The 17,910-nt window shown below is 42.7% G+C and overlaps 1 protein-coding gene and 1 long non-coding RNA gene across 5 annotated transcripts in view; one reads left to right on the forward strand and one right to left on the reverse strand.

The window, feature by feature from the left end:
• The first annotated feature begins 279 nt into the window (after nucleotides 1–279).
• On the forward strand, nucleotides 280–6,758 carry LOC146891640 (uncharacterized). The gene is made up of 2 exons (XR_015734968.1): nucleotides 280–403; nucleotides 5,103–6,758. It is a non-coding gene; the product is annotated as an uncharacterized LOC146891640 (long non-coding RNA).
• Arhgef28 (Rho guanine nucleotide exchange factor 28) overlaps nucleotides 5,797–17,910 on the reverse strand; it is a 291,631-nt gene continuing 279,517 nt past the window's right edge. For all 4 annotated transcript variants that reach the window (XM_087896810.1, XM_087896812.1, XM_087896811.1 and 1 more), the window contains one exon: nucleotides 5,797–6,147. In XM_087896810.1, coding sequence (XP_087752936.1) covers nucleotides 5,984–6,147 — 164 coding nt within the window. In that variant the 3' untranslated portion in view covers nucleotides 5,797–5,983. The remainder of the gene's footprint in view (nucleotides 6,148–17,910) is intronic.

Raw genomic sequence — 17,910 nt, forward strand, 5'->3', positions numbered from 1 at the left:
TGTTTGTGTTTATATTTGAAGTTGTTGTGTTATAGATTGTAAAAATAAGCTCTGGAAAGTGCCCAGGAAGCCTCCGTGATGTCCTGGCCCTTAGACCTCAGCCATGGTGTCAGGGCCCTTAGACCTCAGTTATGGTGTCAGGGCCTTTAGACTCAGCCATGGGCAAGAAGTATAGAGAACACAGGGGGGAAAACAGAGTAAGTTAACATTTACCCCCAGTGGGTAAATTTCAAATCACACCAGCATCCATTGTTGAATGTGTTAACCTGAGTTGCTAACCAGAAGTAAACCATTTAGCGAGCATCCAGCTAATCTACCTTCACTGCCCCTTTCTACACACAGCCAGGCAACACAATGAAGTCATCTGAGGAGAAAGAAGGAAAAAACACAGTCAAACGAATAGGTGAGTTAAAAAAATGAATTTTAACAGACTTGTAAGGTTTCTTTTATGGAAAAAATGGGGGAGGCTCCGATGAGCATCTGGACAAGGGAAACTTCCTAATCTTTCCCTGGAGTTGACTCCATGGATCCCTGGGCACACCTGGATTGGCTAAAGATGGAGGTAAACTGAGCAGCGTAGTTGCTAGGCCTATGAATTAAAATCCACTGACAGAACGGGAGCTGGGACTTTTGTGAGAATAGGGGACTTTTCTTTAATACATCTGTAGAAGCTAGTGAAATTAGCAAAAAAGGTGTCTTAGCTGTTGGCAATATTTAAAACTCCTGACTGGCCACCTTTCCAAGCGTTATATTGGTGGGCGGATTGCTGAAATTCAATTAAGACCATGTGAAGTTTCTCAGTCATGAGGCCCCTACAAAACCCCTGAACCGTGATCCCCTGGAAGTCACCCCACCATAAGCCACGTGAAATCATCCATTTGAAGGGACGTCCATAAACCCAGGAGCCAGAGGCAAAGAGATGGAATTGACTGGGTTCCAGTTCCTGTTCTGGAGACTCTGGTCTGAGACTTCCAAAGACTCGTCATCCCCTCCTGCCATGTGGAGCTTGGAGCTCGTCCTCTGAGCTCAGCATCATGTACTCTTGGGTCTTGGATGTCTTCCAGGACACCGGAGCATGAACCGTGAAACACTCAATAAGGCCCCTGCTGCTTTGTTTCTCAAACACGCTCATACACACCTTTCCGTCACCCCTATTACCTGCATATGTCCCTTTTGGAGCGCTTGCTGTGTGCCACTATCTGTCCTGGGCTTGATCCATACAGTTCTCACTCCATTTCTGCTAGGTCTGGCTCTCGCCAACACCCCCACTTTATAGATAAGCAGCCCAGCCCAGAAGCAGAGCTGGAGAACTGTCCAGCTGGCAGTAGGCTCCCCTCACCTTGGACTCCAGGAGCATAGGTGTTGCCTCGTGTTAGTCCACGTTCTACGAATGGGACCTTTGAGGGTATGGAAGCCAGTACTGCTGGAAGACATTCAGGAAGCAGGGCCCGGGTCTGTTTGGCTTTTTATTGCCTCTTTTACTCTGGTAAAGGGACTATTAGCTACTTCTCTGTTGCTGTGTTAAAACCACGGCCAAGGAAACTTACTAAGGAGTTTATCTGGGCACACGGTTCCAGTGGGGCAAGAGGCTTTCATGGGTAGGAAGACATGGCAATGAGCAGCCAGCGTGGCAGGAGCAACAGGAAACTGAGGGCTCACATCTTGAACTGTAGGCACGCATCTACAAGAGCAAACTAGAAATGGCAGGTGCCTTTAAACTCTCAAAGCCTGCCCCCAGGAACATACTTCCAATAGCAAGGCCACACCTCCTAAACCAAACAAAACAGTGCCGCCAACTGGAGAGACCAAGTACTTGAATACCCAAGACAGTGGGGGACACCTCAGTCAAACCACCATGGGGACATCTGTGCAGAGGAGCCAGTCAGGGAAGAACACCGATGTCTTCATGTTAGTCATAAGATTCGGAATTTTCTATCCATGTGCCCATCCCCCCTCCCTCTCTCTTTCTTTTGTTTCTCTCTCTCTTTTTCCTTCTGCATATACCTCTAATGATAATGAAAATGGGATCTGGAGGCAGTAGAAGAGTTGACAAGGAGAAGAGAGAAGAGCAAAGTGAGACGGACTCTCCCCTTCCCCTCTCCCATCATAGTCCTACCTAGTGGTTCATCGTACAGATTCCAAGTTTCACCCCAAAGAAGCCTTCCACGGAACTCGCTCCAGTCTGCATCCTCAGGGGATCCAGGGACTCCTGGGATCTTTTTCATTACAACTTAGGACCAAGGAGGCAGTATGTCAGTGCCCATATGACTAGAATCCATATTGCTAGTAGAGGTTGGTATAGAAAGGGGAGATATTGAGGGCATTTCATCACAATTTAAGAGCACGGTGATATGGGAAGATAGTCCTCTCCACTCCTTATTTCGGACTTTGGCAGAACCCAGGCGGTTACCCGGGTAAGAAGGGCAGGATTTCCTTGTTTCCCTGCTACATGGATAGGGATGATTGAAGAGGCAAAGAGAGACCATTTTACAGGACATCTAATCCAGGAGAGGAAACTGATTATGGGCCCCTCCAAATGCCTATTACATCATCTCTGTCTTCTCATTTTACATTCCAGACTCATACTTGCCCCCACCCCAATGTCTTCTCTGCCTTCTCCATTACTGAAGCCTTGGGCATCTCTTTCTTTAGCCTGTCCCCCCGCCCAGTTCCCCATATACCTGCCCCAGCGGTGCCTTCCTGTGAGTTCCCATGACAACCTACACGTCTCTAGGTCATTTTCTGTGCCATTGTCAGGCCCATCCACTCACGTGCTAGTACAGATGTGCAGACCTGTTCATCTTCATTTCATCCCTGACAGGTTGCTTGGCCTCTTGAATACAGTCTTGAATACAGCTTGTTGATTGCTTGAGTGACAGGACATTTAGGACTGCAAATAAGTTGGAAGCTAACCTTCTGGGAACTTCCTCCAATCCCAGCTCTAGCCATCTTCAAGCACTTATACATACTCTCCATTCACAGCCTCTGGCAAGCGAGTGCAATCTTCCTAACATTTGGGACTAAGCCGAGCAGTTATTAATAGGTTTGTAAAGGCGATATTAGATAACATATATTTGAGCGCTATTATGCCCTAGACTCTGTTCTAATCACATTACTTAATTGTTTAATCCTCACAGCAACCCCATGAGGTAATCACCTTCATTTTTATAGGCAAAAAATCAGAGAGGTAAAACAGAATATTGAGGTCACACAGCCAGTTAGGCGGAACATTTGCTTCAATAATGTTCATTCTCTCAATAGCCAAGTACTGCTGCCCCGGATGGGGAAGTCAGAGAGGATAGGACACGAGTGATCTCAGGGCACAGGAAGAAATATCTGCTCCTTTTTATCACCTGTTATCTCGTGAGTGAATTGTGCTATCTTCTTAACTTACACGACATGCTTACGTACACACTATGTACACACACACACACCTCCTTAGCAGCAACTGTTTTTGTTAATTTTCCCGAATGAACAGGGCTCTCCACTGTGAGTGTGCTTGAAGGTGTATGGATACAGCAGTTATCCATCCTGATGAATGCAGAACAACTTGGACTGGAGACGACGCATAAATACACGCAGCCTGGAAGGGGTAGAACAACACGCTTTCCACTCCAGGACAAAATGATGGCTGCCTCCTCCAAGATTCAACTTGGTGGACACAGCAGAACCTTGTCGGGGACACTTATGTATGATCTGGGAAACAGTGGTCTTCTCCTAAGATGAATGAATTTATGGGGGGAGTTAACAAGCTCTGTTGAGGTCTGTCTTAGCCTGTTAGGGTTACTCTAACAAAGAAGCACGAGCTAGGTCATTTATGAATAAAAGAACTTTATGTCTCAACACTCTAAGAGTTGGTAAGTCTGAGAGTGACAATGTGTTAGCAGATTTGGTGTTTGATAGGTGCCAACTTCCTGGGTTATAGAAAACATCTTCTTGCCATGTCCTCCATCTGATGAAAGGACTGAGGGCTTTTCCCAAGGTTTCTATTAATTAGTACATTAACCCCATTTATGTCGACTCTACCCTTAGGATTTAACCACCTCTCAAAGGCCCCGTGTCCTGCTGTCAAGATAGCAGGTAACAATGCGTAGAACATCGGAGCTATTCCAACAGAAGAGAATTTGTGCTCATGACACAGTAAAGGCATGTGAAAAGGAAGGACGTCCCAAGGAAACTTGAACATTAACTGCATCCATTAAAACATCAAAATATTAAATAGTCAATAAGACAATGGTCAAAATGAGCCTGCAAATACAAGTATCTTAAAAACTGCCTGGGTTGTCCCAAAGGGTTGCACGAAGGTGCTGGTTTTCAGGGCTTTAAAGTCAACTAAGCAGGTATTTTAAAGCAAAACCCATGAGGATTTTAACATCCTTACATATTTTTACTATTTTCATTTCCAATGTCATGAAAAGAGAGGGAAGATATTTATAGTTATCAGAGCAAAGACTTAGACTGAAATAACCCCATGCCTTTCGTTCCAGGGATCTAGGATTCCGAGGGCAACTTTAGCAGAGCCAGAAGAAGACTTTCCTTCCTAGGTGTCTTTAGGAGGGGGGAATGTGTCATTTCATTGGGAGTTTGCCTTAGGTATAAAGTGACAGGGCAGAGTTTTAATAGGTGGTATGAATTTTAATGGCCAGACATTCTGGGGAAAACTTAGTCACCGAACTTTTAAATGCACTTTAAGGAAAGCATAGATGTGGCAGGAGGTAGAAAAGCGCACCCTTTCGAAGAGATTCTTCAAAACCTAAGATTTGACTTGTGTAAGTGAAAATCTAACCTAGAGAAGGCTTAGAACTTCAGAAAAAAAATGAGCTGGGACCCAAGTAACTTCTTTTCCCCTCCCATCATGTCTCCCCTAGTCATTGCGTCAATCCAGGGTGAATTTAATGGTCCCCCTTCCCTTTCAGTTTCTATGAGGACCTATTTGTGTGTATGTGTGTGTGCAATGTGTGTTTGGCTATGGTCCTATGCTTAATATTAAAGTTACGGAGTAAAATAATGAGGTAAAAGGTATTTATTGACCCTGACCAGAACATAATACAAATATTTCTGAAGAACAAGGTGAAGATATTTCCCTGTTTCTTTTCTCACAGAGATCCATGGTGCTCTAAAAACAAGAAGTGCCACTTGTCCCTCTGGAGAAAAGTCCACGCAGGCAGCAAGTTTCCCCAAGCCTAGCTACTCTGTCCTTAAGAACTGCAGGGATGGGTTCTTTGCAGTGGATGAGGATCTTCGCACTCATTCCTCAGCCAGAGAGCCCAGTGAGGGCTGTCTTGTGGGAGGCTCCGGGCTGGCCTCAGAGATGCTGCTGAGTAGAGCCGCAGAACCCACCAGCATTAGAACAAGAAAGTGAGCCACAGAGTGGATGACTCAGGCCCTCGCTGTGTCCAGACTGTGTTCGAGCACAGCGTCTGCCCCGTCAGAACAGGTGCTTAGATGGGACATACAGGCTGCATGGTGAGGGTGACAGCATCCAACCTGACGTCCCAGACACACAAGAACAAAGCGAGAAAAGGCCTTTCCCAAAGTCCTCTCTGCCTTTGAGGTTATCAAGGCCACAGTCAACGAGCAACCGCTGGAGAGCTGTTCACCCCGGCAAAGATCATTCTCCACATCAAAATGGCTTCATCTTTACCTTAGAAGGCATTCCACTCTGCAGATGAATGGCTACAATGTACGATATGGAACTCAAAGTCAAAAACTTTTTCATATCCTTCGACTTTACAAAGTTTCTCCTCTAGAAACTTGAAAGTGGGTGAGAGAAGTTAAAGACAATACACGCAGAGCCATTTTCAATAATTTAATTATTAGACTCATGCCTGAAAGAATGAACTTGAATGAAATATTAAATATTCTTTTTAAAGCAATTTGGGCATGGACAGTCACACACACAAGGACTGGGGCCCAGGGAAGGTTCTCCCCAAAGTGCCAGTGTTTTTGTTGGTTTCCTTGGAGAAAACAAAGGAGCACATGATCAGAGGTAAACAATGTTTTCTTCAGCTCCGTCTTCAGCATCCCCACCGTGACTGGCCACCACCGGGAAAGTTAGCTTCACTTCTGTGGGGAGCGTCTGTGGCTGAGGACTATGTTGACTTGTGTCCTGGGGGTCTGGGGAGTCACTCTGGAAGGAGTCCAGATCTGCAACAGAAAGACACCACATGTCACACGAGACTCCACTTGGGATCCACGCAGCAGATGGCACCTTGCCTCAGAATCTGGAAATATAGTGGCCTCACAGTCAGCCAGAGAGAGAGAATGCCCAAGCCCAGGATGAGAGGAACACAGTGACTATCTAGTGATGTCATCAGTATTCAATTGTGGGCACACACATCTCCTTGGAGTAAAAATAATTTTCATGGAAGACTCTTAAGGACGTGCCAAGTGTGAAATGTGAGTGGTCACATTCCCAGCCATTACATCACTGCTACAAGAGAAAAGGATTCCCATGGGCTTCCTTAAGTGGAGTCAGGTCTTGAAAATAAAGATAACCGTCTGTGTATGGTAGCCACATATGTATCTGCACCTCATCTTCTTTCAGAACACCCCATGGCAAGAATTAATCTCAGGCTGTGTGCTTGTATACACTTTTAATCCCAGCACTCGAGAGGCATAGGTGGGCAGATCTCTGTGAGTTCAAGGCCAGCCTGGTCTACAGAGCGAGATTCAGGACAGCCAGGGCTACACAGAGAAACCCTGTCTCCACAAGTAAATAAACAACAAATAAATAAAGTAAATAAATAATAAACAAATTGGTCTCAAGATTCCATTCATCTGGGGCTTGAATAGCATAGACAAGGGGTGGAAAAGGGGTGTCGAAGGATGAGGAAGACCTTCTATCCTCCCACCATGCATTTCTGTTACTGGTACACAAAGAACTTTGCAAGAGCAGCTAGGTTTCTGGGAAAATCTCGCCAACAGCGACTGTAACTGGGCTTGCAGCGATTTTTTTTTATGGTTGCCTAGCAACAGCGGGCACCTTCTCCCTTTTCTGATAAAAGCTTCTTCTATATTGCGCTTTAAAGGGAGAGATGAAGGGGCACTTTGATTTGAAGAAAGAAACATACTCAGTGAAAATCATTTCCATTGCGTTTCTTCCAATAACCAACCCCCCCGAGGTGTGGCAATACAGCAAAATTGAAGGGAAGCGACTTCTAGTTACAGCCGGAAGCAAAGAGGCATAAACTCTGCGCGGAGAGTGAGGGTGGTCACCCTGAGGTCCACCCATCTCTCTTTCAATCATCAAAAGGAAACCATTATCATCTTTGCCACATTTTATCCTAAGCCACCATGATTTAGACAGATACCTGTCTCCATCCGAATAACAGCGATGCTTCTAACCTTTCTCTCCAGACAGGAATTTTTGGCTGCTAGGGAATGTAGTATGCAAGTCTCAGTAAAAATGAAGGGCAGAATTTCCCCTTCGGGCTCCATCTTTTTGCTACTCCCTCCCCAGTTCTTTTTTTTCCAATAGGAGGTGGGGCTCATGGTGGGCGGCTGCAGTCAGGGGCATAGGAAGTAGAGCCAGATCACCTGGAGAAGCAATGGTCAGAGCCGCGACTCTGAGGCAAAGGAGAACCCCGAGGGCAGGGTGAGGAGGTGAGGCTGAACTTCAGCTTGCTCATGGGCACCAGCCAAACCTAACTTCTTTTCTCTTTTTCCTTTTTCTTTTCTTCTTGAGAGAGGGCCTCTCAGGCTAGCCGAGGATGACCATAAACTTCCAAGTCTTCTGTCTCTACTTTCTGAGCTATGGGATTACAGATATGTGCCACCCTGATTAGTTTATGTGGTGCTGGAGATCAACTCAGGCTGTCACGAGTACGTGCTAGGCAATCATTCTACCAACTGAGCAACATCACCAACCAATGAAGAAAATCTCCTCTTACATTTGGGAAACTGAGTCCTGTTTCTCAAACACAAGGAATGTGTTATCTACAGGGCATTGAAGATGCCTCTGAATGACAGCCATCCTGTCAGTACCTTCTCACTACCAACTTGAAAGTTGTGTCAAGCCTTTTATATCCACCATCTCTTTGCAATTCAAAATGGAATCCACAGTTTACAAGTTGGAAAACTAAGGCTCAGGCTACTTCAACGTTTTGCCCCATATCACACAGCTAGGAAGTCTCCCAGACCTCGGCTTAGAGGACAGTGGCTGCACAAAGACACCTTCCTCGTCGTCGGGTCCAGAGTCCCCTGACCTCCTTCCTCACTGTGCTAGAAGTGGCTTGCCCACACTCTTCAGGCTACCAGATCCTACAGGTTTGCTATGTTCTCCCCACTCACCCTTTTAAAAGACGGCAAAGCAAAAAATGTTTTGGATTTCCCTAAACGAACAGGGCAATAATTACAGACCTAGTATCCTTCCACACACAATCAGACAAACACAAGTATCCCAAGCAATGATTTCACTGACAGGGTAAGACTACAAATCAACCCAAAATGCTTCCCCAGACGATTTTACCACATTAGGAGACAGGGTATGCTTGTCTGAAAACACGATGCATCTCATACAGTCTTCATTCCTCTCCCCAGCTGTCAGAACGGCTGATGTTGACACAAAATAAAAGAGGGACCAGCCAGGACACACGGACCATGATGCTGAGAATGAAAAAAGTCACCCATGGAAAGAGGTGACTGGGAGCCTATTGTTGAAATCTGACGATTCTGGTCACAATCCCATAATCTATGACACTTCCTTCCCTTGAGATGAAGCAGAGGCCTGGCAATCTGGGATGTCCCATTAATGGCCTTAAGAGAAAACCAACAAGCAAAACAAAGAATCAAGCACATATCAGAAAGAATTCCTGACTATCTTTTTTTAATTTTTTAAAAAATTTTTCATGATTTATTTATCTTTTATTTTATGTGCATTGGTGTGAAGGTGTCAGATCCCCTGGAACTGGATTTTCAGACAGTTGTGAGCTGCCATGTGGGTGCTGGGAATTGAACCCAGGACCTCTGGAAGAGCAGTCAGTGCTCTTAACCGCTGAGCCATTTTTCCCAGCCCCAAATTCTTGACTATCTTTAAATGATAGCTTTGGAAGACAGAGACCAAATAATGATGGTAGAATACGGGAGTACGTGTGTGCACACACATGTTCTTTTATAGTGGGGAGCAGGGCTTTAATTGGGGCATTTTGAAATGAGGAAGAAAACAGGAGAAAACTACTTTTACTAAGACCTTCGGCCCTCACGTGCCTGACCTACACTGCAGTCCCAGATGGATGCCCTGTGGTCACGTGACACCTGAAGGGGAACTCAATTTCCTTCTCCGTGTTCCTTCTTCATTTCTACTTGAAATACACAGGCAAGGTCACGCAGTCTGACTTTGAAATAGAAGCCATTCTGTGATTTCTGATTTTATTACTTCTACCCCGAGAGAATTCTAGCAGAGCAATTGTGTATTTCTGAAAGCCACCCAACTTTTCCACATTTTTTTTTTTACCCCAAAGAATATGGTCCTCACAGAGAACCTAAGACTGAATTACGTTTCTTCAAATGGACCCTTGCCGACTCAGGAAGCAGAATTCTTAGAGAGTTAAAATGAATTATCCAATTTCATTTGTGATCAAAAGGCCTGATAACTGATGACGAGAAAAATAAATCTTCCTTATTTGTAATAAGCAAAGAAATATTAATGGAATCAGAATCTGGCGAACTGGAAGGCAGACACTATTCTAATGAGACATAATTTCAAAGTGCAACACTATCCTTTGACAAAAATCATTTGACCCTCACCACACCTCTGGAAACGACACAGAGTATGGATTATTAAGCCTAAAACAGGGACACTGGAAAAGCAGGAAGTCAAGCTGAATCAAATGGAAAAGCAGAAGCATGGTTCGGGGCCTTTACTGCTACATAACTAAGCTACTGGTCACACACTAAAAGTTTAACTTCCAAAACAAAGATAAGAAACAAATAAACAAATCTCCATAGCCACATTATGAGGGCTGCTGTGGGCTCAGACCAGCCCCCTAAACCAGCTTTAAAAGTTAGTGTTGTTCACAGTTTGGCTGGCACGGCTTCTTGTAGACATTCGGTGCAAAAAACAGCCTCGTTGTATAGAGACATGTGTGCATGGAGCACTTATACCCCAAGATGATGCCCTAAATCTGAGCTTCAGACCTCGGTGACAACCTAGCTGCTGACCCTGGCATTTATCATTTTCACATTTATTATCTATTCCCTAATACTGGAATTGCTAACAAACACTAAAGACACTCAGCCTTCCAGTATCTCACCGTGATTATTATTATTTTGAGCCAACTTGATCATTAGCTATTATCGTGGCCAGATGATAAATGGTTTAGAAAACATAGTTGTGTTTTATTTAAGATGAACAAAGTGATTCATCAATTCTAAAGTAAACAAAATCTGCCCTATCAGGTGAAATGTTGCCTTGAGCAAGTCATAAAAGATCAAGCTGAAATCGTGAAATCCTCTTACATTTCTATTTGGATTCAGTGATTTCACAAACAACGCTCCAGAGGTAAAATAAAATAAAGGGATGCATTACCCAGAATGTGGAAACAACCTAAATGCCCCTCAACTGAAGAATGGATAAAAAAGTACATTTACAAAAAAGAATACTAGACAGCAGAAAAAAATGACATCTTGAAATTTGCAGGCAAATTAGAAATCATCATATTGAGTGAGGTAACTCAGACCAAGAAAGACAAATATACTATGTACTCACTCATAAGTGACTTTTAGACATAAAACAAAGAAAAACCAGCCTACAGTTCACAATCCCAGAGAACCTAGACAACAAAGAGGACCCTAAGAAAGACATACATGGATCTAATCTACATGGGATGTAGAAAAAGACAAGATCTCCTGAGTAAATTGGGAGCATGGGGATCATGGGAGAGGACAGAAGGGGAGGCGAAAGGAAGGGAGGGCAGTGGAGAAAAATATAGCTCAATAAGAACAATAAAAATAAAAAATAAAATTAATCATTAAAAATAACTGCTGAAAATAAAAAAATAAAATAAAAATAAAAGGATGCATAATGCAACCAAATCCATCACTTAAAGTTGCAATTAAATTAATTAAATTAATGTTTATATGGTAGTCATCATTTTTCCATTGTCTGTCTTCATCCTTCCCAACAACGCACATTTGAACAGACCACAAAGGGCAAGGAAACTAGCAACATCCACAGCTACTGTCTATATTGGACCTGCTCTTGTGACCAACAGAATTAAGTGTTGTTTACCATAAAGATCAGGGCTCTAACAAATAGAGAAGGCTTTTAATTTGAAAATATTTAGTTTTCATATTCTTTGCCTTCTCCTGAATTTTTCGCATACAAAATATTTTACTTATGTATTTATTTTCTTGTGTGTGTGTGTGTGTGTGTGTGTGTGTGTGTGTGTGTGTGTGTGTTTCAGTTACAGTCTCACTGTAGTCCAGGCTGGCCTTGAACTCATGATCCACTTCCCTCTACTCCTCAAACGCTGGGATTACAAGTGTCTGCTGCCACATTCTGCAGGAAAAGACACTTGAAATCATGACCATTTGAAAGGAGAGTTTTATTTACTATTAAAAACAGTATGACCTTCACCATAGGCAGCAGTGCCAAAGTCTGAATGGAACCCAACAGTACACCAGCGGCCAGGGACCCAGAAGGCCAGGGCTGCACAAAGCATGTTTAGTCTACTGTTGACGTCGCTGATGGCGCATCGTTCAGACCTTCTCAAGTCTTATCCCACAGAACAGACTCCGCGTCTTCTGAGCCTTGGCTGTGCTCTTGTTTATTTTACTCCAGCTTTCTGACTTGTACGTCTTAGTCCTACTCTGTCCTTTGTGCATGTCCCCGAACTCAATATCCGGACTTTCCTAGAATAACTTCTTCTCCAAGAAACGGTTTTTATCATTAACGTCCCAATTCTACAAAATAATTTGTATTCCCATTTAGTCCCTGATTCATGCTTACACTCTGCAACATTTAAAAAATCATTTCCTGATGGCATTGCTGGCAATCATTATTTTTTCTCAGGAGCATTAATGCACAACATTTTCCCTCTAATGGAAAACAGTTATTGTGCGGAGTTGGAGGTATCTTCAGAGCAGAGGAAAATTGGTCTCTGTCCCTAATTTTGCTCAATTCGATTTTCCATAGTGAGCCACAAAACAGCCTGCGAGCTTCTGATGTGAAAAGCAATCTAGAGTTGATAGCTGAGACAAACAAACAAATTCTAAATTACCGCTGTGACTCTTTTTTCTATTCCTTATGTGCCGATATTGCACCTGAAATAAAGTAACGAGAGAGAGAGAGAGAGAGAGAGAGAGAGAGAGAATATGTTGTAGTATGTGCATCTTCAAATTATAAGAAAGGGAACTGTGGAACAACTGTTCTTAACTTTGAGACAGAACTGGACTTTGGCAGTATTTAATGTACATGAAATAGTCAACATTGGAGTTGTACTCAATGCCAGAACAGAACAAAAGAGTGGAGGAATTCAGCGTGGAAGGACTCGGCACCATGTAGATGAGACTGTGTTCACAAAAGGCGTGGCACAGCACAACACAGCTTGGCAAGCTGCTGTCAGAACCTGAGTTTGCTCTTCCACCTGTCTTTCTCCAAAGAGGGTTACGCCAATTAGTGGCCATGACCTTGACTTGGTCAAGTACCAGAAGGATAACTCCTTATCACACTCTAGAGTATCTCAAAATATGTGTCTCTGGATAAGACCCTCTTAGGCACTCAGGACAAAAGGAAACAGTGGGCAAGCGGCTGAAACACCAGCGTCAGTGACACACAGAGCTGACGGGTTTCTCAGGATTTGAATGGGCTCAGCTGCCATGTGTCACATACAAATGCCTCAGAGGAACACGAGGATCAGGCGGTTCCCAACCCAGAGAGCCTCTTCTCACAGTGTCCCCGACACTATTTTATTTCATGAAATAAATGCAGGACAGGGCACTAGAGAATTATAAATTCATTATTGACTATGCAAGAAAACAAATGAGCAAGGTACCAGAATAAATCTGGAGTGGAAGGGTGGAAATAGGGAAAGTCTTCTAAATCCAGAAGCCCAAAGTCACAGTGGAGCAAGGCCAAACTCTTGAGTGGCGGCTAAAACTGAAGAGAAAAGGTAGCGGGAAATCCTAGAATGGCTAGCTAGACGATGCTGGCAGCTGGACCCAGGGCTCCGTCTCCACATCGAGAAAACAGAAGCAGACCCTCTGTGCCTCATGATGGGACGCGAAGGAAATGGACAACTCCATCCATGGAGCCGCTTTCATGTTGGAGAGAAGCCTGTATCTCATCAAGCATCTATGCCCGGCAACAGGAACTACAGCTGCAGAATATGTAAAATGACACCAGGGGGATACAATCAGCAAGACCAGGACTTGGAGAATGTTTTTTTTTTCCCCCCAGAAAAATTCAAACTGGCCTTTTCAACAAAGAAGTTGAATGTTTGAAATGTGCATTAAAAGAGAGAAGCAAGAGAAGTTTATAGTAAAATAGTTGTAAGGAATATGCCAAGTACAGGCTATATATGAAATCATTTGCACTCTGTTTTCACAAAACAATCATCAAGGGCATTTGTAAAACAATCATACTCAATCACATACCGACAGCTTGATTTTGAGTGGCAACTTAATTTTGTTAATATTGTTTTAGGTGCAGTAATGACATCATAAAGATAAAAAACAGAGTTCTTTCAGAAAACGATAATGAAATATTTTCCCAATGCAATGATAGGCTGTCCTGGATGTGCTTAGGATAACCCAACATGAGAGAAAAGGGAATAGACCCGAGAGTAACAGTTAAAACTGGCTGTGGGTAGATGGAATTCATCAAATGGCTTTTGTATATGTTTAAAAATTGCCGTGACTACTTTAAAAAGTCAATAGCCTTTCATATATTTGGATCATAATATTATAAAAGGTTCTCTGTTGTTCCAACAGTGTAGCTTCTGTATGTCTGATATAAATGGGAGACTGTGGTGGTGAGTTAGGAGCCTTGCCTGGATACGAGCATGTTTACATCAATTTTAGCGTAGCCGAGTGACAGCTCATTGGCGAGTTTATGTATGGGTTTCCATATATTTTAGAAAGATATACAAAATTGCCCATAAAATGAATAAGGTTAATTTGCATTTATATTTCCCTATAAAAAGTGACACCGATTCCAAAACGGCCTTTGTTCTTGCCTAGAAATCCAATAACATCTCTTAGGTGAACTCTATTTCAGAAAGCATCTCATTTGATATCCCCGGTCTGATTGTCCTTAGCAATGAGTTGTTAAGGTTCTTTTGGAGTTAGGATTTCTATTCTTTGCTTTTTCTGGGTTGAGCTCATTTGAAACTAACATACTTTAGATACAAAAAATAAAATTAATCCATCTAGCCTGACAATATCAAAGTAAATCTCTGGTTACACGAACAATGTCAAATAAATGAATGTATTAGTTAATATCTGGTTCCAAAATTGTATCTCCCTTGATCAGGCTCACCAGAAAAACATCAATTGGAGTTCTTATGACTGTGCTGTGGAGAAGAAGATTAACAGGAGGTAGCGAGGAGGAAAGAATAAGAACCAAGTATAACGACAGAGCTATGAAAATGTCATAATGAAACCCATTACCTTGTATGCATTCTTAAAAACCAAAAGGTAATGACTATTAAGTCAGTAGCACTGTGTGTGTTTGTGTTGAACTAGTAGACAGAGACAAACACAAAAATAGAGCGGCTTTTGCCATGCAGAAGCCACTGTTCAGTATGAGTATTTATACGTATAATGGTGTGGGACAATTGTCTATATTCTGTCAATTATGTTTTAAATAAACTCTGATTGGCTAGTAGCTAGACAGGAAGTATAGGTGGGATAACCAGACAGGAAGTAGAGGTGGGTCAATGAGAACAGGAGAATTCTGGGAAGAGGGAAGCTTCCTCTGTAACCCTATCCAGATACAGAAGAAGCAAGAGGTGACTGCCTTGCTGAAAAAGGTACTAAGCCATGTGGCTAACACAGATAAGAATAACGGGCTAATGTAAGTTATAAGACTTAATAAGAAGCCTGAGCTAATGGGCCAATTAGTTTATGATTAATGTAGACCTCTGTGTGATTTCTTTTGGGACTAAATGGCTGGGGGACTGGAAGGGACAGAAAACTCAGTCAACAATATAAGAAAGAGCATGGTTCTGAAGACAGTTCAAAGGGTCCATGGCACTGATGGCAAGGGCTCTAGGAACAGAGAGTCTATCATTTAAAAACAAATAAAAGAGTATAAATCAGAAGAAAAAAATCCCAACAACTTAGGAATGCAGTTAGCAGAGTCCCAGTGTAAGAAAAGGCAGGGCAGGGCTGCAGGTGGGGTCTGACCCAATGGCAGACACTTGTCAGCATGCACATGAGAGGGAGAATTCCTCTGAAGGCCTTCTCCCATTAAGTCACTAATGTGATTTGATCTCAGATGGCTATCATAGCACCTAACCAGAACCTCCACCCACTCACTGGTGAACTTAGGTATCTGAAGTCACAGCAACGCTCCACTTGCCCCCACAACAGCACACGGGATAACGTTCACCCCCAGAACATACACTCATTCGTCTCCTCAAATTATAGGTTGTCACACACATAAAGTAGGCTGTAAATTATTAGCAATCCTGGGTTATCAAGCTCTTTTGTCCATGGGGAAAAAAAGAGTTAGAAAACAAAATATGAAGAGAATTTTTACTATGAAGAACAACTGGAATTTTCTTTCACTTAGAATGACATATATCAAACTTCCGGAGTTTACTAACTGCAGTGGGGCCTCTGTTTTCCTACTTTAATATTTGGGCTGCTTCTCAAAACCAATCAAAACAGATGCAGGAACAAAAAAATTCTTTAACTGATAATCTTATGGGGGTTCCTTACAAAACTAATTTTTATATTTTTATTACTTTATCTGGAAAAGGTTCAACTTTCTGTTTATTTTTTAAGGGGATTTCAAGGTGATATATGAATGTAAATAGCCAGGTCTTTGGAAAACAATTGACTAACAAAAATCAGCATAAAAATATTGAGTTCTTATCCACTCCAGACACAGTTCTACATGCTTTGTACACATTTCTCAACCACTCCCATTGCCACAACCCCAAATGGCAGCTACTGTGTGAATTCCACTGCAGGAGCCTAAAGCAAACCCAGAGCCCAAGCTAAACAAGGAACAGAGGAAGCTGAAGAGAACTTCCAAAAGCCATGATTATGATCCTCAAAAGGAACACCGAGGAGGGATTCCAATTCTGAAACGGTAATGGTAAGAAAATGGAGGGATATTCCTTAGAAACTAAAATAACGATAAGATGAATTGAAAACGATTAATGGGATTGAGGAAAGTGGTTCAATGAATAAAGAGCACGCAGCACACACTGCCAGTCTGAGTTTAGATCCCTAGAGCCTATGTGAAAGCCAGACCCAGAAGCGCACGTGTGCACAATCCCAATGTTCTCAGGGAGATATGGGAGGCAAAGACAGCAGAACCTCTGAATGCTCTCAGGCCAGATAGCCTGGTGTGCACGGGGTGAAGACAAGTGAGATCCTGTTTCAAATGGTAGAAGGGGGGGGCAACACTTGAAGTTATATTCTCTGACCTCTACACATATGCAGTGGCATGCATGTGGGCTTGCACACACACACACACACACACACACACACACACACACACACACACCATATATACACATGCAAAAACGCTCTTAAAAGTTAGTGGAATAATAGGAGACTTAAATATCTAAAGAATATGAAAAATAGAAAATGGAGGGAGAAAAATTAGAGAGAAAATTGTAGAAATTCAGTTTCCACTGAGAAGCATTTCCAAACATATAAGTAAAGAGAAACAGTATTTTTAAGAAAGAAGATGAAAAGAAAAAGTCTGTTTCCCAGAATAGAAGGAAATATGTCTCTGGGTGGAAAGGGCCCAGTGAACAACTCATAAAAATTATTTCAGCAGATGATCTTACAGACAGATATCATAAACTTCAGATGAGCGCAGACAGAAGATGGCTCGACAAGCCCCTAGAGGAAAGCAGGTCACAAAGGAAGAAGCAGGACCCAGCCAGGTCAGACTTCTCAGCGGGAATTAGAGAAAGTGGAAAAACAAACCTTTGAAAATCATAGTTGTGATCCTGGGTAAACTGTAAAAAACTAAATGCCATAGTGGTAAAACTAAATAAAATAAAAATATTTCAATTTATCCAAAAATTTATTTTCATTACATCTTTTCTTAGGAAATATATCCCTCCCTCAAACAGTCCCCCCTTGCTGGCACACACACACTCACACATGCATACACACTTGTACTCTAACATGCACACACACTCACATGCACACACATACATACCCATTGGCAGCACTCACATGCACACACATGCTCACATACACACACATACATACCCATTGGCAGCACTCCCATGCACATACATGTGCACATACACACGTGCCTGCACATGCTCCTATAAAGGACTATATTAGAGAGAAGGAAGCTGGGGTTGAGGACACAGGAGCATAAGCTATGAAAAGACAAGTCCTGGGCTAGACAGAGCACAAGTCCATGCTGGGGCAGAAGGACAAAGGAGCCAACCAGCAAAATTTCAGACAGACAGATTGAAAGAGGGAAAGAAAGGAAAGGAAGGAGGGAGGGAAGGAGATAAAGGTTCCGTTCTGATCTCTAAAGTGTGCACATATAACTATAAAAAGATTTTCTTTGAAAATGGCTTCTCTGAGCACAAAAATACAGTGAGCCAATTTGAAATAAATCTCTAAGAGTGAATCTCTTGAAATTCTAGAACCCAGGAATTAAAAAGAAACAACCCCACTGTGCAGTGGTGGTGTACACAAATAATCCCAGCACTGGAGAGGCAGAGGCGCAGGTGATTCTCTTTGAGTTTGAGGCTAGCCTGG

The sequence above is a fragment of the Myodes glareolus genome, chromosome 15, assembly GCF_982192425.1.
Source record: "Myodes glareolus chromosome 15, mMyoGla1.1, whole genome shotgun sequence".
NCBI classification, from domain to species: domain Eukaryota; kingdom Metazoa; phylum Chordata; class Mammalia; order Rodentia; family Cricetidae; genus Myodes; species Myodes glareolus.